General features: G+C 35.8%; 1 protein-coding gene across 5 annotated transcripts in view; it reads right to left on the minus strand.

The window, feature by feature from the left end:
• Positions 1-22499, minus strand: part of SBF2 (SET binding factor 2) — a 474987-nt gene that overhangs the window by 167659 nt on the left and 284829 nt on the right. For all 5 annotated transcript variants that reach the window (XM_042906593.1, XM_042906592.1, XM_042906591.1 and 2 more), the window contains 3 exons: positions 20574-20778; positions 13282-13391; positions 11459-11608 (listed from right to left, as the gene is read on the minus strand). In XM_042906593.1, coding sequence (XP_042762527.1) covers positions 11459-11608; positions 13282-13391; positions 20574-20778 — 465 coding nt within the window. The remainder of the gene's footprint in view (positions 1-11458; positions 11609-13281; positions 13392-20573; positions 20779-22499) is intronic.

Raw genomic sequence — 22499 nt, forward strand, 5'->3', positions numbered from 1 at the left:
TTTGGTCTTCTTTTTCAGGATTGCTTTGGCTATTTGAGGTCTTTTCTGGTTCCATACAAATTTTGGGATTGTTTGTTCTAGCTCTGTGAAGAATGCTGGTGTTATTTTGATAGGGATTGTGGCAATCCAACTGTAACTTAAGGAGTTTCTTTTGAAATGTTTATTTATTTTGAGAGAGTGTGTGTGCACAAGGAGGGGAGGGGCAGCGAGAGGGAGAGAGAGAATCCCAGGCAAGCTCCACGCTCAGTTCAGGGCCTGCCACAGGGCTCTAACCTATGACTCTGAGATAATGACCTGAGCCAAAATCACAAGAGTAGGATGCTCTACCAACTGAGCCACCCAGGCACTCCTTAAGAAGACTTTCAATCAATTCTCTTTTTAATGTTTCAGTCCCACCTTAGCTTCCTGTGTCCAGAGATTACTAGATGTCCCCAATCCCCGAGCCTTTTGCAGTTCTGCAAATTCGGCTGCTTCAAGGCTTTTACAACTGTCAGTTAGGAAAAGGCTGTCTTGAGTCTGCTAAATAAAGTCATTAACCCATCAATTTTCCAATTTCCAAAGTGCTGTTGTTCTTGTCTCCTCTCCTGTTTTGCCTGTGGGTTTCTGCATTAAAAAAAAAATCCTTTACTTTTGTTTTACTGGGGTTTTGGGTAGTAGCTGAGGCTAAATGTACGTATTCAATCAGTTCACTTTAACCAAATGTTACCCTATCTACTTTTCTCATCTACCATCTTTCTACCCTACATTTGGCAGCGTAGAAATATTTTTCAATTTTCAAAAACATAGGTCCTTCTATACTTTTTTTTCTACTAGCAACTTCCTCTATCTGGAATATTCTCCCTTTCAATCCTTGTCTGAAAAATGCCTTCTGTGACCACATTCTTCCCACTCAAAATCCAGTAATCTCATAATAGCGTTCATAGTACTTTTTCACTTTTTCATCAGCGCATATCCCATTGTATTATATATTTACCTGTGAGGTTTTCCTTCTAGATTGTGAACTCCTTAAGAACCAGGACTTTATCTTAATCACCTCCATATGAAGTGTACCTCAGTATCTAGTACAGAGACTACTATAGAGTAGAAATCAGTAAATGGAAGAGGAGAGGAAAAAAGTAAAAAATACACCCTGATTAAGGAAGAGGGATTCTACTGATTAATAAATTCTTCATATGTTAGTCTGTTCTGGGTGTTGCAACAAAATACCACAGACTAAGAGGTTATAAACAACAGAAATTCAGTTCTCCCAGTTCAGGAGGTTGGAAGTCCAAGATCAGGGTGCCAGCACGATCAGCTGAGGGCTTTCTTTGGGGTTGTAGAATTCCTATATCCTTATTTGGTGAAAAGGGCTAAGGGAGCCCTGTTGGCTCTTTTTTAATAAGGGTATTAATCTCACTCATGAGATTAACCACCTCCCCAAAACCCCATCCCCTAACACTATCACCTCAGAGGTTAAGTTTCCACCATAGGAATCTGGGAGAACACATTCAGACTACAGCACTTAACAAAATGTCCAAATTTGATATTCATACATAGGAGCAGTATATGAGTGTCCTTAAAAATTTCTAGATAGCCCTTTCCTCCTCTGGCTGCAGTAATGAGAGGAGCTGCTGCCATGTCTGTCACCTACAATGGATGGTGGTGGGGAACTGCTCCAGCTTCCTGATCAAAAGGAACAAGCAGACATACAGCACAGAGCCCAGTAACCTGAAGGCTTACAACTCCTTCTGCTAAAATTGACTGATTCGCTACAAGAGTGTGGGCACGGAGTTGGTGGCCAAAGGCAAAGGTATAGTGGTGGTCATAAAGTGGAGATCAGGCCAGTGAAAACCCGCCACCTCCTGTGTACGGATTACCATCAACAAGAATGCTCTGGCCATCCTAAGCAGCATCAGGCACATGATCCACAAGAACAAGTACTACCCAGATCTCCGCATGGATGCCATTCGCAGAGCCAGTGCCATCCTGCACAGCCAGAAGCCTGTGATGGTGAAGAGGACACGGGCACACTTCTCCACGAGCTCCTGAGCACCCGCCCCACCCCCTCTCCCCTGCCTCCAAACCAATATAGATGTCAACTACCTTAAAAAAAAATCTAGATTAAATCAATCTGATGTGAAAGTTTCTCATACTTTAAAACCTGTATGTGGTTTCCTATTATTATTCTGAGTCCTCAGTCAAAGAAACCCAATATAAGAATCTACTCAGCAACCAAAGAAATTTTATGAAAACATTTTCTTGGTGTCTGGAATTCTCAGTGTTAACAAAATCTGAGACTTAGACTTTGAAGCCTCTCCTCTTTAATAAGGCAGGATTCTTGGTTACTTTAGGGGATACTGACCACTGCCCGATGAAGTCACACTAAGCCCAATGTTTAGTAGCTTACTTTTTTCATAGTAAGACTTTGTCAATGAAGATCACTGATTTGCATTTTGGCACAAGTTTCTTATCTTGTCACAGACTACCACTTTGAACAGTATTGTATGAGACGACCTTACTATCTCCTGCCTGTATTTTCTTCTGCACTTTTTCCATTTCCTATTTCTCTCTGCTCTACTATGTGCAATTGCTTCACATGTGTATTCCAGTTCATTATAATTCTTTCACTGTGTCTAGTCTGATGTTTGACCTATCCATTGAGTTTTTGTGCATATGTACTTATTTCTTTACTCTTCTATACCAAAAAATATCAAAGTTGAAATAATTTTATACTGAATACCTACATATTTCCCCCCAGATTGTATCATGAACATTTTACTAGGCTTGCTTTATTATTTATCCATCTAACTATCCATTAATCCATATTAGTTTTAGTGCTTTTCAAAGTAAACAGCAGACATTAATTATTATGAAATTGTTGGGTCATAGGATAGGTATATGTTTAGTTTCATAAGAATCTCTTGGACTTTTTTTCTGAATTGATTAGACTAGTTTACATTCTCAACAATAAAGTATAATTCTCGTTATTTTACAACATTGTCAACATTTGGCATCATTAGTCTTTCTAATTTTAGCATATAGGTGGGTTATATAGTACTATCTCATAGTGGTTTTAATTTGCATTTCTCTAATGACTAAAGATATTGAGACCTTCATGTGGTTATTGACCATTCACACACATATCATTTTGTAAAGTATCTGTTCAAATTGCTCATTTTTAAAAATTGGTTGGTTTGGCTTCTTCTTAAGTTGTAGGAGTTCTTTATATAAACATGATACCAGTTCTTTACCACATATATATTTTGGGAATATTTTTTTTCCAATTTTTCCTATTCATTTTCACAATGGTGTGTTTTGATGAGCATAAGTTTTAATTTTAATAAAGTATAATGATACTTTTTTTTCCTTTTTGGTTATCATTTTCTGTGATAAGAAACTGTTGCCCACTCCCAAGTTAGGAAACTGTTCCATGTTTTCCCCCTAAAAGCTTTATGGTTTCTTAGTTGATGTTTGGGTCTATGCTCTACCTCAAAGTTATCCTTGTGTTTGATGTGAGGTAGAAGTTAAGATTCAGTTTTTTTCCATATGAATATGCAGTTATTCCAATACTATTTGTGGGAAAAAATTTCTTCCCCCTATTGGATCACTTTGGTGTTTTCATTAAAAATCCCATAAATGTAAGTCTGTTTCTGGGTACTCTTTTCCACTGATCTATTTGTTGATGCTTAGGTCAGTACCATACTGTCTTGATTATGGTGCGTTGATAATATGTCTTGAGATCAGGTAGTATAAGTCATCCAATGCTGCTCTTTTTCAAGATTGCTTTGGCCATTCTAAGTTCTCTGCATTTCCATATAAATTTTAGAGTCCACTGTGATTCTCTAGAGAAAAGTGTTGCAATTTTTATTGGGATGGCATTCAACCTGTAGATGGATTTGCTGAGAACAGACATCTTAACAATATTGAATATTCCACATCCTCTGAATTTTTACTTTTGGTAATTATATAAATTCACCTGGCCATTTTTGTTTCTCTAATTATTGGCTTATTTGTACTCAGTCTTTTCTTTAAATATTTTACTTATATATTCGAACTGGTTAATTCAAAATATAGTATTTGAGCATATAAATCTGCTGTTGGTTGTTTTGTTGACACTAATTCGTACTGGCTCATTTCCTTGGTATTTGGTCATTTTTAAATGGTGAGTTCATATTTTATTGAATTTAACCTATGGATATCCTGATTGCCTAAACTGGGGCTGCATTATTCCAGAAAGGATTTACAATGGATTCTTCCTGAGGTGAGGGTGAGGGGCATGTTACTGAATAGGGATTATTCCTCTTTTAGTGTCCTAGCCTAATGCAAAACTCTCAGGTTCAAACAACCCTCCTTATGGAGGCCAATGCTTAATTGTGCTCACAAATTTAGTTTTCCCTATTTGTCCTTTTTTTGAAAACAGAAGAAGGGCCTATTGAAATTTTCCTTTTCTTCTTAGAAAAAACAATGTACCAAAATCACATGGGTATTTAAAATTTTTTTTTTTTACAATTTTCTAAGATCTATTTCTACTATATTAGTGGGAGGGCTCCTCGTAGCATGCAGCTGTTTGATATTGAAAATGGAGGACCTCACTGGGCTTTTATTTAAAAAAATTTTTTTTTAATGCTTATTTATTTTTGAGAGAGAGAGACAGAATATGAGCGAGGGAGGGGCAGTGAGAGAGGGAGACACAGAATCCAAAGCAGGCTCCAGGCTCTGAGCCATCAGGACAGAGCCTGACGTGGGGCTTGAACTCATGAACTGTGAGATCATGACCTAAGCTGAAGTTGGACGCTCAACCAACTGAGCCACCTAGGTACTCTCCTCACTGGGCTTTTAAATTATAACTTATTGTTAAAAAATTTTAGCTATGATCTTGACACATATAAAGTTTTAATCATGTATCTGCTAAAATGAAGAGTTAAGGTCATGACAGTTTTGGAGAGATTTATAGTAATCTTAGTTATTAAAAAAACCCAAAATACAATTAGTTATTTGAAATGAGATGATAAATAGAAATAATCTATAACCTTTATGAACTTTTCCTTTAAAAAATTTCCTTGGCATTGAATGAACCTAATAAATAAAATAATCCCCTGCAGTACTCATGTTCCACTTAATTTTCCCTTGAGGAAGGGGAAAGACAGAATAACTTCAAAATCACGAAAAGCAAAAATTTAAAGTTTTTGCATTGCTAGCTAAAAATTAGTTCATTTAGTTAAGGATTCTTTCTTAAAATACCGACACAGATGTCTGGCCCCTCTGCCTTGAAATTCTATGCTTTTGTCAAAAATGTTCAGAATGTCATGTTAAATCCCCACAAGTAACATTGTTGTAACAAGAATATAAATACTAATAAATCCCAAGTTAGTAATAAATAACCCATTAAAATAAGACTGTCACATGTGAGCTCATTTATATCTGAGAAGAGCCTCTATATAATGTTAAACAACAGCGTGTGCTGGAATAAGGACAGGATCTATTTTTATGTAGTCATGAAATACTGAATTATAAAATAGTAAGTGCCATAGTCCCGGTGTATTTGAAAGCAGGAAAAAAAATTGCCCATGCCTTTTTCTCCCCAGAAATGTGATTATTCAAATGAAAAAGGGAAATATTCATAGCCTGAGGGTACCTGGCTATTCTATAAATGCCTAATTGGTATATGCTAAAATTAAGTTGAAGAAAGCCTTAAAACTTAGTTCCTCAGTTAATAAGCAGCACAGAAATGGGGAAAAAGCTCTATAAAATAGTTTTTGTACTTTTATCAGCAATCATAGGGTATCAAAAGATTACCTAACTTTAGGGCTTCTAGAGACCTTCACCTATTAATCAAATTCCTTTGTTCTCTACAATGATAGTATCAAAGTAACTGCAGCAAAGTAACAAAAGATATGGCCTTTTTTAGGTCAACTTTATTGTGTTTTATTCTTTTCATAAAGGTGTTCAATGATTTCCTTCCTACCAAAATGAGAATCTTTTTTAAAATTATAAAATACATGCTTGCCATGTTTTACATAATTTAACTGTGCCTGTCTCTGTGTTTGTCTAATCCATAAACCAGAAATAACTATTGTTTAGGACTTACTACAAATATCTTTATATATATATATGTGTGTGTGTGTGTGTGTGTGTGTGTACTTTTAGGTCAAAAATAGAATTATATTAACTTTATGTAATTTCCCACCTACCAACATATATATAATGGAAGGTTTTCCATATGAGCACATGTTATAGATCTACCTCTTTTTATTTAGTAGCTGATCACTATTCTAAATAGTTGTACATAATTAATCAATATCTGAATGGTAAACATTTAGGTTGCTTTTGTAAAAAATGTTTATTTAGTTTTGAGACAGAGAGAGGCAGAGCTTGAGCAGGGGAGGGACAGAGAAAGGGAGACACAGAATCTGAAGCAGGCTCCAGCCTCTGAGCTATTAACACAGAGCCTGATGTGGGGCTCAAACTCATGAACCATGAGATCATGACCTGAGCTGAAGTCGGATGCTTAACTGACTGAGTCACCCAGGCACCCCTAGGTTGCTTTTAATTGTTGCCATTATAAACCATTATAGCTAGTCTATTATACTTTAAAGTAAGAATGTATTCCAGTAAAGATAAATTCTCTCTGATCTCATCAATTTGCTTAAATAAGTTACAAAGTGCTTGTTATAAGATTACATTTTGATGGTAAATTTTAAATTAGAATTTCTCTTTTTAAATTTTTATTTTTGAAGGAGAGAGAGAGAGAGAGAGAGAGAGAGAGAGAGAGAGGGAGAGAGAGAACATGAGCGGGGGAGGGACATAGAGAGAGGGAGACACAGAATTCAAAGCAGGCTCCAGGATCTGAGCTGTCAGCACAGAGCCCAACGCAGGGCTCGAACTCACGAGCTGTGAGATCATGACTCGAGCTCAAGTTGGACGCTTACCTGACTGAGCCACCCAGGCACCCCTTAAATTAGAATTTCTGAGAAAGATACCCTTTGAAATGGATTTGAAGAGAAAAATATGCCCTGTAGAAAAGCCCAATAGCAGTACCCTAAGATATTAATGTGTATAAGTTATAAGGTTATAAAGAATAATGACACAATGAACACTCATACAACTGGTTTAAGAAATAGAATATTACCTTTACCATCAAAGATCTCTATGTTCATCTGCCCTTCCTCTCTAACCTTTGAGGTAACTTTCTTCAATATTTTGTTTATTATTCCCTTGATTTCCTTTTTTCCCAGTTTTATCGAGGTATAATGGACAAATAAAATTGTAGTATACAATGTAATGATTTAATATATATATATATATATATATATATATATATATATATATATATATATAGCCTTGCTTTTCTTTATAGTTTTACCATATACATGTTGTATCCCTAAATTGCATATTTCTAAATAATACATTACATGCTTTGACTTTTATACTAATGGAATCATATTGTAATTGAATTGCCTTTTTATTTTTGTGCAAAATTATCTTAAGATTCGTCCACATTGTTCCTTGTAGCTACCATTCATTTTCTCTACTAAAAAATATTCTAACATAAAAAGGGGCGCCTGGCAAGCGTCAGTTAAGTGTCCGACTTTGGCTCAGCTCATGATCTCACAGCTCATGGGTTCAAGTCCTGTGTCAGGCTCTGTGCTAACAGCTTAGAGCCTGGGGCCTGCTTTGGATTCTGTGTCTTCCTCCCTCCCTGCCCCACCCCTGTTTGCATTCTGTCTCTGTCTTTCAAAAATAAATGTTAAAAAAATTTTTTTTAAAACCCCATAATTTATTTATTCATTCTACTGCTGGTTGGCATATTAGTGCCTTTGTTTTCTGCTATTTCAAACAATGCTTCTATGAACATTTTTGTGCATGCCTCTTGGTGTATATGGGTAAGAGCTCATCTGAGAGTGGAATCACTGGGTCAGAGAATATGTTCATATTCAGCTTTATATATAAATGACAAATTATCTTATTTCTTAGTATCTTATATCTTACTAAATTTTCTAAAGGAGTTATATACTATTTTACATTCTAACCAGCAAAGTTTAAAACTTCCATTTGTTCCATAATTTCACCAATATTTGATAATATGATTTTTTAATTATTCCAAAATCGTGAATGTAAAAGGCTATAGCATTATGGTTTAAATTGACACTCTCCAATTATTGACATATGTCCTTTATTTCTAGATAATCTTTCTATACACCTACTGACCAAGTGGGTTTCCTTTTTTCTGAGATACTTTTTTTAAGTCTCTTGTCCATTAAAAATTTGTCTTTTTCTTATTGATTTGTAGGAGTTTTTATTTTATTTATTTTATTTTAGAGAGAGAGTGAGCATGAGCAGGGGAGAGGGGCAGAGAGAGGGAGAGAATCTTAAGCAGGCTCCATGCTCTGCATGGAGCCCAACATGGAGCTTGATCCCATGACCCTGGGATCATGACGTGAGCCAAAATCAAGTTGGATGCTCAACCAACTGAGCCACCAAGGTGCCCCACTTGTAGAAGTTTTTATAATCTGAGCACTAATCTGTTGGCAGTTATATTCTTTGCAAACATCTCTCACCCTGAGGTATGCATTCACTCTATGGTATTTTTTGATGAAGAAAAGTTCTTAAGTTGAATGTAGTCAAATTCATCAATCTTTTATTTTAAGATCAGGATGATTTGTAACTGGTTTAACAAATCTGTCCCTACCCCAGAGTCATAAGGATATCTCTTTTAAGGATTGTTCGGAAAATTAGATAGCCTGGCTTTTCATATTTAAGTCTTTAATCCACGTGAAAGTGTTTTTAGTGCATAGTGTGGTACACATACATTAGTGAAGTTGTGTACATTTTCACCTAATTGTCCCGGCACTATTATTGAATTTTTCATCATTTTGTCACTGATCTGAAATGCCCCCCCTTTTTTTTTTTTTTTTTTTGAGAGAGTAAAAGTGTATTTGTGAGCAGGGGTGGAGCAGTGGGAGAGGGAGAGAGAATCTTAAGCAGGCTCCAAGCCAAGTGCAGAGCCTGACATGGGGCTCAATCTCGCAACCCTGAGATCATGACTTGAGCCGAAATCAAGAGTCAGATGCTTAACCCACTGAGCCACAATGGCTCCCTTGAAATACCAGTTTTGTCATAAGTCACATTTCCATATATGTGTAGTTCTGTTTATTATCTGTTATCATCTGTTATGAACATTCTGTTCTAGGGGTCAATCTAACTACTATATAGTGTCTTAATTACTACAATCTTAAACTAGTCAAACATTATTTTAAGTTTTATTGAAGTATAATTGATAAATAAAATCATAAAATATTTAAAGTGTACATCATGATGACTTGATATATACACACATCATTGAAGGACTCCCATATTTACCTGTTTTATTGTTTTTGTTTGGCGCAAATATTTAAGTTCCACTTTCTCAGCAAATTTTGAGTATATAATACAGTTTTATCAATTACAGTCACCACATTTTACATTAGATCCTGAGGCCTTGGCCTTATAATAGCTAAAAGTTTGCACCTCTTACCAACTTCTATTTTCCCTACCCCTCAGGCCCTGGCAACCACTCTAAGAGTTAGACTTTTTTTTTTTTTTTTTTTTTTTTTTTTAAGATTCTACCTATCAGAGATAACATGCAGTATTTGTTTTTGTCTGTCTGGCTTATTTCACGTATCATGATGCCTTCAATGTCTATCCATGTTATCACAAATGGCAGGATTTCCTTTTTTCTCATGGGTGAATAATTCCATTGTTTATATATAACACATCTTTTTCTATTCATCTGTTGATAGACACTTAGATTGTTTTCATATCTTGGCTATTGTTAAAAATGCTTCATTGAACATGTGGGTACAGACACTTCTTCAATATCCTGTTTTCCTTTGGATATACTCAGAAATGGGACTGTTGGATCATATGTTTTAGTTTTAATTTTATGTTTTTAATAGTAGCTGTATCAATTTACATTCTTACCAACAGGACACAAGGGTTCCCTTTTCTCCACATCCTCTCAACACTTGTTATCTTTTACCTTTTTTGATAATAGCCATTCTAACAAATGTGAGGTGATATCTCATGGTGATTTTGATTCCTATTTCCCTGATGATTAGTGATGCTGAACACATTTTCAGGTGCCTTCTGTACATTTGTATGTCTTATTTTAATTATTTATTTATTTTGGTATGTCTTCTTTTAAACTAATTTTTGATCTGACAGGACCAATTCCCAAGTTGCTGTTGTTTTTAGGAATGTGTTGGTAACTGTAGTTTATTTATTTAATTTTTAGAGAGAGAAAGCACACAAGCAGGAGAGAGGGGCAGAGGGAGAGAAAGAGAGAGAAAGAGAGAGAGAGAGAGAGAGAGAGAGAGAGGGAGGAGAGGGAGAGGAAGAGAAAGAGAAAGAGAAAGAGAAAGAGAGAGATAGGAGAGAGAGAGAAAAATACAGAGCAGACTCCATGCTCAGCAGGAAGTCCCACACAGGGCTTGATCCCTCGACTCTGGGATTATGACCTGAGCCAAAATCAAGAGAATGCTCAACTGACCAAGCCACCCAGGTGCCCCAGGGATGTGTTGGTAATTCTTAGGTTTTTAATCTTCTAGTTTGGATTCTGATAGAAATTGCATTGCCTCTATTGATTATTTTGGGGAGAACTGCTATCTTTATCTTCTAATCCATGGACATGGTATATCTTCCATTTAATTAGGCCTTCTTTCATCCATAAATTTTATTATTAATTATATCTGGCAATTCTCATCTTCCAGTGTAACAGAATTTAATATGCATTTTGTTTAGTTTCTCTAGACTCCCACAGATAGTCTTTGAATTTTTAATATTTAATAACATTTTTTTCCTTGTTCAAAAAGTTTGAAAAAAGAAAGTTTGAGAAATAATTTTTGTGTCACCTGTAAAGAATATAATGCCAATGTAATAAATTATCTAACAAGTGAGACAGGATGGGGTAAGCAGATTATTTGCTTCTCTTAAATTGGTATCACTATTTTGTGGGAAGTTTATTTCTGTAATATAATATATATATTTTTTGAAAACAAATGGAAGTATGTTTTGGCTTTATATGCGTAGTGTTTAGCAAATACTTTATTGAGTAATTCATTTATAATTTGGATTATCCATCATTCATTACCCTCTACCTTAATAGCACAACCAAAACCTGACAATGGCATGAATAATTAAGTAGTAATTATTAAGTAATCTGACATTAAGTAATATAAAAATGAATGTTTTAAAGATGACTTTTCATTTTCAGAAAGCTTCCTTAGAGAACAAGTAATATAACCTAGTATTTTTCAAGAGAAAATAAAAATGTTTATGCCAAGTAATAAGCGTTTCTGTCCAAAATGGTATGGATATTGGTTCTTCATCTTATTCACTGTGGAAGGCTCAAGAACTGGACATATCAGTAATTACAGAATCTCCTGGGAAAATAAAAAGTAGTCTTAAATATTAGGAATAATCTAAAAGAACTAAAAATTACCTGTAGAGTACAGTTCATCATCCTTATTATGTAGTCAAACTGTTGGTGGTCTAATATAGCCCTGTTTTGCTGGACATGCAAACCCAGCTCATCAGTGAGACACTGTCTTGCTGCCTTTCCTTTAAGGGCTCTCAATGCAGCTGGAAGGGTCTGAGGACAAGAGAGGCAGAAGTGAACAAAAGGAATCAATGCAAAAAAGTACTTTCAATCACACTAAAAATTCAAGTGCACCTTATCTATAAACCATTTAACAAAGTTATTAGAATTAAACTTCTAGCTTCTAGAAGAGTTGATTTGTTATTAAGAACAACTATACATAAATATACGGGTTAACAGTTAATTTTATTTGTAAGCCAGCATGAAAAAAAAATAGAACTGATTCATGTGATAAGTTAAAAAACAAAAACAAAAAAACATTAACTTCACCTAAAAAAAAAAAAAAAAAAAACTCAACAAAACTTTGGTTACCAAAATACCCATGACACTTAGACGTCTCTTTTAATAACTGGCCACATCTTCATGGCAAGAATACAAGGAAAAATTTAAATGCAAATAAACACAGGTGATTTTATACCTTTAAACTGGTTATTTAATCAGTTCTTTAATCACAAGTCAGTTTTAATTTATGACTAGAAAATTCTAAATCTCCCTTCCTCATTTCAATATAATAAAGGACTCAGATCAACAAATAGAAATGTCCAGATTTATGTATTAAAACTCTTTCATTTCATCACCCAGAAGAATGTCTCTTCCAGTTTACCATTGAGAGCCTAGTTAATGTATTTTATATAAAATAGTAATAAGCTTATTTAACTTTGAAAACCTAAAAAATACAGAACAAAGGAGCAACTAAGAAGGAAGGGAAGAAGTCTGAGAGAAAGAGGGCACAGTATTACTATAGGCAGGCACAAGAAATAGGATGGAAACCTAAAGCAAGAGAAGCAAAAGGAAGTCTGTGATACTTCAAGCATAAGAGAAAATGGAAACCAAAAAAAGTCAAAACCTAGAAAGGCTTGGGGTCATTTACTATAAGGGTAAAAATGTTACTCTTTTCATGCTTTAGCCTCCTGTAATAGATGCTCAGAGCTATAATGAGTCACTAAGAAAAGATTACGTTACATTCAGCATGTTTTATTTAAAAAGTCAAGAAAATGTGTTTTTTTAAAACACTGTTTTCAATAGCGTCTCTTATGTTTATTCCAATAACATTATACTGGGAACACTGTAAACACTCTGATTTTTTTAAGTTTATTTTTGAAAGAGAGAGAGAGAGAGAGAGAGAAAGACACGGAGGCAGAGAGCCAGGGAGACACAGAATCTGAAGCAGGCTCCAGGTTCTGAGCTGTCAGCATGGAACATGACATAGGGCTTGAGCTCACAAACCATAATATCATGACCTGAGCTGAAGTCAGATGCTTAACTGACTGAGCGACCCATGAGCTTCAAGAAAATGTGCTTTAATAAGACCCATTTAAATTGAATACCACTGTTTGTATAATTCATTACTTATTCTGACTAGATTCTTTGCAATAAATAAAATTATACTTAAAATGTTAAATTTCTAAGTAAAATAGGATTTAGTGAACAATGTTTAAAAGTTTGAGGAAAAAAATGCCTATTAGTATTTCTCTGGTAGCCACATAACTAGGCTTGGCTAAGATTTTAAATCTTAGACTTGATTCACTTAAAATGATCAAAACGATCAAAGGACACTCAATAAAGACAAGAGATGGAATTAGAGGAGAGGTTATTTGGCAAGCTACACATGTAAATCTGAAAGGGAAATGATGAATGCTTACTTGGGAAAGATGGAATTTTATTACCTTTTCAGTCTCCAACGTTTTATTTTCAAATATGAAAGAGATGCAATTTCTAACAACTTCCAATCTCTGTGCACTGTTGAAAACTGTTGTCACCTTATCCATTATGGAGACTAATAGAGGAATATAAAGACAACACAAACAAATTAAACCTCTTTGGCAACTACAAAAGCAAGAGGAATATTAGTATTTACACTTTATATGACTATAACTATTTACATGACCAACATTTAGAATTTATTCTTTTCCCTGGTTGCATGGCACTGGAGGTATTCCATTTTATTACTCTGATTACATATTTAGGTTTTGAAGTGTCAGGCTAGTCAAAGGCTTATAGAGGATAATATCACAGGATAGCTTCCAAAGATAAATTGAACTATTATGCAAATTAATTGATACTGCACAGTACAATTGTATAAGCAAAAGTAAATATCTATTTTTTTTTAAGTTTCTTTATTTATTTTGAGAGCATGCCAATGGGGGAGGGGCAGAGAGGGAGGGAGAAAGAGAATCCTAGGCAGGCTCCATGCCTGTGCACAGTGCACAGAGCCTGACGCAGCAACTGAACCCACACCAAATGCCCCAATTTTTAACTTGAATTGTAAACAAACTGATAAAGTTTGGGGCACAGTATCATGAAAAAAGTAGCTAACATTTATATATGAGAGGACTACTAACAAAAAAAGAAGCTGATATTTCTAAGATATTACCAAAGGAAAACCACATATGACAAAAAAATCAGATTCTACAATTCTGAGTAGAGGGGAATTGAAAAGACACCATACAAAAAGAGAAATGATTATGGCCCAAGAATTACTATATGAACTTGGGAGTAACTTTTTACTCCTATGAACTACGTACCAGTCACCTTTACCGTAAGATTGAATAATTCTAGTCTAATACACTGGAAACCATCAAAACCCCAGAGGAGAAAGCAGGGAACAACAACCTCTTTGATCTCAGCTGCAGCAATTTCTTGCTTGACACATCTCCAAATGCAAGGAAATTAAAAGCAAAAATGAACTACTGGGACCTCAAGATAAAAATCTTCTGCACTGCAAAGGGAACAATTGACAAAACCAAAAGACAACTGACAGAATGGGAAAAGATATTTGCAAATAACATATTGGATAAAGGGTTAGTATCCAAAATGTATAAAGAACTTACCAAACTCAACACCTAAAAAACAAATAATCCAGTGAAGAAAAGGGCAGAAGATATGAATAGACACTTTTCCAAAGAAGACATCCAGATGGCCAACAGACACATGAAAAGATGCTCAATGTCACTCATCATCAGGGAAATACAAATCAAAACCACACTGAGATACTACCTCACGCCAGTCAGAGTGGCTAAAATGAACAACTCAGGAAACTACAGATTCTGGCGAGGATGTGGAGAAATGGGAGCTCTCTTGTAATGTTGGTGGGAACACAAACTGGTGTAGCCACTCTGGAAAACAGTGCGGAGGTTCCTCAAAACGTTAAAAATAGAACTACCCTATGACCCAGCAATAGCACTACTAGGAATTTATCCGAGGGATACAGGAGTGCTGATGCATAGGGGTACCTGTACCCCAATGTTTATAGCAGCACTATCAACAATAGCCAAATTATGGAAAGAGCCTAAATGTCCATCAACTGATGAATGGATAAAGAAGATGTGGTTTATATATACAATGGAATACCACTTGGCAATGAGAAAGAATGAAATCATGCCATTTGCAGCAATGTGGATGGAACTGGAAGGTATTATGCTGAGTGAAATAAGTCAGAGAAGGGCAGATACCATGTTTTCACTCATGTGGAACTTGAGAAACTTAACAGAAGACCATGGGGGAAGGGAAGGGAGAAAAATAATTACAGAGAGGGAGGGAGGCAAACCATAAGAGACTCTTAAATACAGAGAACAAACTAAGGGTGGATTGGGGGGTTGGGGAGAGGGGAAAAGGGTTATGGACATTGAGGAGGGCATTTGTTGGGATGAGCACTGGGTGTTGTATATAAGCGATGAACCATGGGAATCTACCCCAAAAACCAAGAGCACGCTTTACACACTGTATGTTAACCATTTTGACAATAAATTATATTTTAAAAAAATCTAGTCTAATACATAGGCTAAAATTACTTAAAATAAATTTACCTTATGAAAAGAATATTAGAAGGATATAAACCAAAGTAGTATTAGTTAAGAGTGTTAATTTCACAAAGTACTGTATCATTGGTACAAATGATGTAGTATCAATCATTCTTAAGCCAAAAAGAAAGACCCCTTATATATTTTTTTCTTTTTATTTATTTGAGTGTAGTTTCCGGTGTACAATTTAGTGATTTGACAAGTTTATACATAATGCTTTGTTTCCAAGTGTAGCTACCATCTGTCCCATTATACTGCTATTACAATACCAAAGACTGCATTCCTTATGCTGTGCCTCTTATTCCTGTGACTTATTCATTCCAAAACTGGAAGCCTGTATCTCCTGTTCCCATTCACCTATTTTTCCCAACTCTCCCCACTTCCCTGGCAACCATCAGTTTGTTCTCTACATTTATAGGTCTGATACGGCTTTTTGTTTAAGAGCCCTTATATTTTATGGTTGCTCTTGGAATCTAAAGGCATAATCCCTTTACTTCCCCACATACTTAAGAAGAAAGACTATCATATCTTACTTATTAGCATCCCTTTCATTTCATCAATACAAAATCTTTTATCTTTCAAATCATTTTTTAAACTTTTTTTTGCAATAATTTTAAGCTCACCAAAAGTTACAAAATAGTACGGAGAAGATTCATGCACTCCTCACTCAGCTTTTCCCATCGGTGACATCTTGCCTAACTAGAGTGTATTATCAGAATCAGGAAATCAATTGGCACCATATAATAGACAATAAAACTCAAATTTTACTAGTTTTTTTTTTTCAATTCATTTTTAATCATATGACACTGATATTCTTCATGACCATGATGGTTAAATAGATTATTACACATGACTCTTCTATGAAATGCTCGTTCTTAGTTGTGTGCTCTGGTGCTTCCCACACATGTAGGTCAGTGGAATAGACTGAAATAGAAATTGTTAAGTAGGAAACTTCTTAGAGTCTCCAAATAATACCACATACTTTATTGAGCAACATCTTTAAGCTGTGTTTATAAACTTTTAATTCTAAAATCTCTTCAGCAACACTTTAAATTTTCTTTAGGACAAGCCATTAAAACATCCCACATTTTCTGATAATAAGTCTGTTACCATGTGGGAATTATTGTCTTCCTTTGAGACCATGAGTTAGTTCACTCAGAGAAGAAAGCTCTTCACTTGGAGTTACTGATACTTCAGACTGGCCAAACCCCCAGTTGTGGCGTTCTAATACTAGCTTTCTAACGTCTGATGACAACTCTGGTTTGTGGGCACTTGATTCCCAGGGCTTCCTTTCTAAGGCTTTGGCTTACCAATGCTAGTTCTGGCGCCCCTGAGGAATAGCTCGAAACTAATTAACCTCTCACAATGTGAATGCCTCCTAAGGTGACAGCAATTTTACACTCATGAAGTGAGTATCATGTAAAATGAAACTTTCATACTGTTTAATTTTAGTACAAGGGAAATCCCGACTCTTATCAACCCAAATGAACCAGAAAGTTGGACAGAGGCCCCTGCATTCATTCATTCGTTTGTTCATTCAGATTTTACATGCAGGGCCAAATACTGAGTCATGTGTACCTCTCTCACTGATTACAGTGATATACTCCACATGCATCTAAAGAATGAATTTGATGTGGATTAAAAATGAAGAAAGTAAAGAGATCAAATGAGGATAATATTGAGACAGTTAAGGCTACAATTAAAGCAAATTAAACTTTATCAAACTTCATGTGGGTATTTAAAGAAAGAACTTGGTGTGCCTGGGTGGCTCAGTCAGTAAAGTGTCTGACTTTGGCTCAGGTCATGGTCTCACAGTGTGTGAGTTAGAGCCCTGCATCAGGCTTTCCGCTCTCAGCTCGGAGCCCACTTCCAATCCTCTGTCTCCCTCTCTCTCTGTCCCTACCCCACTTGTGCTTTTTCTTTCCCTCTCTCTCAAAAACAAATAAACATTAAAGAAAGAACTCAACTAGCTTATGATTATTAAAATAACCTGACTAATCCCTTCAAAAGATAATTATTCACCCTAATGTGTCTACCTTCTCCCTCTTCTTCTCTATGTGAAAGTTCAATCAACACTTGAGTAAAAGGTATTCTTAGGAAAATAATGGCAAATTAACATTACTAAATAAATAAATAATAAAAGTAGCATTAATATTACTACATATGTAATATAACATTAATGTTAACAATGTGTAATTATTAAGCTTACTATGCAAATATACAATGACTATACGGTTATTCATTGATAATAAAACCACACTTACTTCCAGGTATGATAGAACAGTCTGTAGCAAACTAAAATTCCTACAGGAACAATTATAAAAGTCAGATAAAATGCAAAACGATCTATTTAAATGTATCAGATTGCTAAAGAAGCACGAGGACTAGAGGACCTAAAATTCCAGAGAAGGAGAAAAAAGTTGGAGAGGTGAGTTAACACACACATCCAAATTTTCCCTAGGCGATCTACCAATTTTGGGTACAGATAGAAGACTACTGAGAATCCAGGCTTGAATCTGGCATATGGCTAGGCTGACCAAAAGTTTCTGGTGAAAGCTGAACTGACAAAAGTAGATGTGTGCCATGGTCTGTAGGTAAGCCTCTAAAAGATCAGTAAGCAAATGTATAAATAAAAAGTTAACAGAGATAAATTATGGAATAAGAAAAATAGTTTATTAATCCAAAAGAAAGCAAGAAAGCAAGGGAAACATAAAACAGGAAGATTAAACAGAAAAAAAACAACCAATAAACTACATTAAGGCCATTACTATATCAGTAATTATATTTACATAAAGATAAATAGTATATTAAGTAATATAAGTAATATACTAAGATAGACTGGCTAAAAAAAAAAAACCCACCACATGCTGTTTACAAGAGGTATACATTTTTTTTTATCAGTATTTTTTTTTAATTTTTTTTTTAAATTTTTTTTTTTTTTTGAGACAGAGAGAGACAGATCATGAATGGGGGAGGGTCAGAGAGAGAGAGGGAGACACAGAATCTGAAACAGGCTCCAGGCTCTGAGCAGTCAGCACAGAGCCCGACGCAGGGCTCGAACCCACGGACTGCAAGATCACGACCTGAGCCGAAGTCGGATGCCCAACCGACTGAGCCACCCAGGCGCCCCGAGGTATACATTTTTTTATGTTTATTTGTTTTGAGAGAGAGAGAGAGAGGGTGAGCAGGGGAGGGGCAGAGAGAGAGAGGGAGACACAAAATCCGAAGCAGGCTCCAGGCTCTGAGCTGCCAGCACAGAACCCAACGTGGAGCTCAAACCCACAAGCTGAAGTGACCCGAGCTGAAGTCAGACACTCAACTGACTGAGCCACCCAGGTGCCCCTACCAGAGGCATATATTAAACATAAAGCCCTAGAAAATTTGAAAATAAAAGGATAAAAAAAGATAAACCATACAAACACTAAGCAAAGGAAAGCTGGCATAGCTATATAAATATCAAAGTATACTTTAAGGAAAGAAGTATTACTAGACACAAAGAGGAACATTTCATAATGATAAAGGGATCAATCACCAGGTTGCTATGATATATCAAATATATGTGGATCCAACAAATCATCTCCAAAATATATGAAGGAAATTATGGATAGAATTAAAATGAGAAATAGGTAAATTCTACTATTATCACAGGAGACTATAACACATTTCCCTCAACAGCTGAAGAAGAAGAGATAAAAATCAGTAAAGAAAGACAACCCACAGAATGGGAAAAAATATTTGCAAATTACATATCTGATAAGGGACTTGCATACAAAATATATACAGAACTCTTATGAATCAATAACAAAGAGACCAGTAGCCCATTTAAAAATGGACAAAGGATCTAAATACACATTTCTCCAAAGAAGATATAAAGAATGGTAAATAAGTAGATGAAAAGATGCTCTATAACATCAGTGTATATAAAGAAATCAGAATGCCCCATACATTGCTAATGGGAATGTAAAATGGTGCAGCTGTTTTGGAAAACAGTCTGGCAGTTTCTAAAACTATTAAACATAGACTTACCATATGACCCAGAAATTCCACACCTAGTGATATACCTGAAAGAACTGAAAACATATATCCATACAAAAACTTACACATGAATGCTCACAGCAGCATTCTGAAAACAGTAGTCAAAAAGTAGTCAAAAGTAGGCAAAAGTAGAAACAACCCAACCACCCACCTGTTGGTGAGTGGACAACAAAACGTAAATATATATACTTACATATACATATACATATACACACACATATACACACACATACATGTATACATATATGTATATCTTCATACGATGGAATATTATTCAGGTATAAAAAGCAATGAAGTATTGTTACATGCTACATGGATGAACCTTGAAAATATTATGCTAAATGAAGTCAGTTACAAAAGATCATATACTGTATAATTCCATTTATATAAAATGTCCAGAATAGGTAAATCTATAAAGATAGAAAGATTATTGCCTAACGGTAGAGAGGAGTGGTTTTGGTGGAAAATGGGGAGTGACTACTAATGGGTATGGGTATTTCTATTTGGCATAATGAAAACAATCTGATATTATGTAGTGAAAATGGTTGCACAACTCTGTGGATATGCTAAAAACCACTGAATGGTGCACTTATTGAGTTTTATGGTGTGTGAAATATAACTCAATATAGCTGTTTTTTAAAAAGAGAAGATTCTATAGTATAGCAGTTACATTAATGGTTACTGTTTGTGAGAGACAGTGAATGGAACAGTGTTTCTGGGTGTTAACAATGCTCTAATTCTGGTTATACAAGTTTGTTTACTTTGTAAAAATTTGTCAACATTTTTACAAAATTTTACAAAAATTCATCACTTTCATTTTTGTGTCTTCTATCTTGATAAAAGGTTTACTTTTATTTATTTATTTTTAAAAAATTTTTTTAATGTTTTATTTATTTTTGAGACAGAGAGAGACAGAGCATGAACGGGGGAGGGGCAGAGAGAGAGGGAGACACAGAATCGGAAGCAGGCTCCAGGCTCCGAGCCATCAGCCCAGAGCCCAACGCTGGGCTCGAACTCACAGACCGCGAGATCGTGACCTGAGCTGAAGTCGGACGCCCAACTGACTGAGCCACCCAGGCGCCCAAAGGTTTACTTTTAAAACAAACAAAGAGACAGATACATACCAACAGGTGGACCTGCTGGCACAACACATTTCTTTTCCACTCGTGAAGCAGGAGGCGCATTCTGGTTCTTAGCAAGATTTTCCTGTATTAATTCCTGTACCCGAGTTTCATTAATTTTTGGGAAAGGCAGAATATGAACTCGCAAGTGGGATCCTTCTGTTGGGCGTGGAACTTTCTGGAATGCCATATGAGGGTTAGGATTCTCCTGCAATATCAAACAGGTAAAATTAGTCAGAAGTTGAAATACCAATGGCAGATTGCCAGGCAGAGAGTGGGAGCTCAAAGGGACAAAAACTGAAATCAGACAGATGAGTGATTATATATACATTCAGATACATGCCATAAAAGAGTACCAGAATCTTCTTAGGGGATCTATCAGCAGCATCTGATAATATAGCTGATCACTCAAACTCCTTTTCTATGAATACTTTCTCCATGTGGTTTCTAGGTCTTCTTGCTACATCTTTGTCTATTTTTTTATCTGCCTAATCTCTTAACTATGTAAAAACACCAGGGCTCAGACTTCGGGCCTCTTTTCTATCTACACTTATTTCCTTGGGGACAACTTCCATTCTCAATATTTCAACCATAAAAACACCAACGATCCATAAATTCTTTCCTCCAACTGAGCTTTCTCCTGAACGCCATACACATATATTCAACTGCCTGCGCAGAGTATTTCCATTTGGATTTAAAATAACTTCTTGAGTCACCTGGGTGGCTCAGTCGGTTAAGCATCTGCCTTCGGCTCAGGTCATGATCTCATGGTTCGTGAGTTCAAGCCCCACATGGGGCTTTGCAATGACAGTGCAGAGCCTGCTTGGGATTCTCTCTCCCTCTCTCTCTGCCCTTCCCCTACTTGTGCTCTCTCCCTCTCTCTCTGAGTGAATAAACTTAAAAAATTAAAAAAAAATAACTTCTTAAATAGACGTCCAAATGGCACAATTACTCTTCCCCTCCTCCAAATCTGCTTTCTATAGTCTTCTCCACTTCAGTAAATGGCATATTTATTTTTCCTCTCAGGTGAAATGCTTAGCTATCTGTAATCCCTTTCTCCAACACTCAATCATCCATTCCTCTGCAAACTTTTTGGAATTTGCCTTTCAAATATGTTCCTAATCTGACCATTTTTCAACAACCCTATGGTTCAAGGCAACATCTCTATATTACCACAGAACAACAGTCTCCTGACTGGTCTCTCTGCTTCCATCCTCATTCCCTCCCTCCCTCTATTCTTAATACTGCAGACAGAGTGATCTAGTTAAAAGTATGTCAAACTATCACCTCAATACTCTGTTCATTCAAGTAGCTCTTTATCTTATTCAGAGTAAAATCCAAAGTTCCTAAAATAATTTACAAGGCCCCACAAGATCTGGCTTTCCTATAGGACTGTGTCCTGCTACTGTTTTCCTTCATTCTGCTCTAGCTACCCAGGCCTTCTTGTTCCAGCCTCAAGGCCTTTGCAGTTAACTGTTACTTCTGCCTATCCCCCTACAATTTCAACAGCATCCTTTATTCCTTCCTGCATTTCTTTGCTCAAATGCTACCTTTCTTGCCCACCTTATCTAAAGTTATACCAATACACTCCTTATCCCTCTTATTATATTTTCCTCTTTAGCACTTACCATCTTCTCACATATTATAAATTTTATTTAACTTGCTTATTGTCTACCCTTCTCTTACTAAAATGAAGCTCCATGAGGGCCAACATTTCAGCCAATCAGAAAAATATTCTTTGCCCTCTGCTGTATACCTGTTGCATCTAGAAACTGCCTGGCACATAGCGGGCACCCTAAACTACTTCCCACTATTTCATAATAAGTGGGACACAATGTTGAACACATACTAGGATTGCAATAATTGAAGTAAATACATCAGCTAATATTTTCATAGATCCTTAGGGCTGGCATAAATTTTTATCTAGCC

The sequence above is a fragment of the Panthera leo genome, chromosome D1 (assembly GCF_018350215.1).
Source record: "Panthera leo isolate Ple1 chromosome D1, P.leo_Ple1_pat1.1, whole genome shotgun sequence".
In the NCBI taxonomy this organism is placed as follows: domain Eukaryota; kingdom Metazoa; phylum Chordata; class Mammalia; order Carnivora; family Felidae; genus Panthera; species Panthera leo.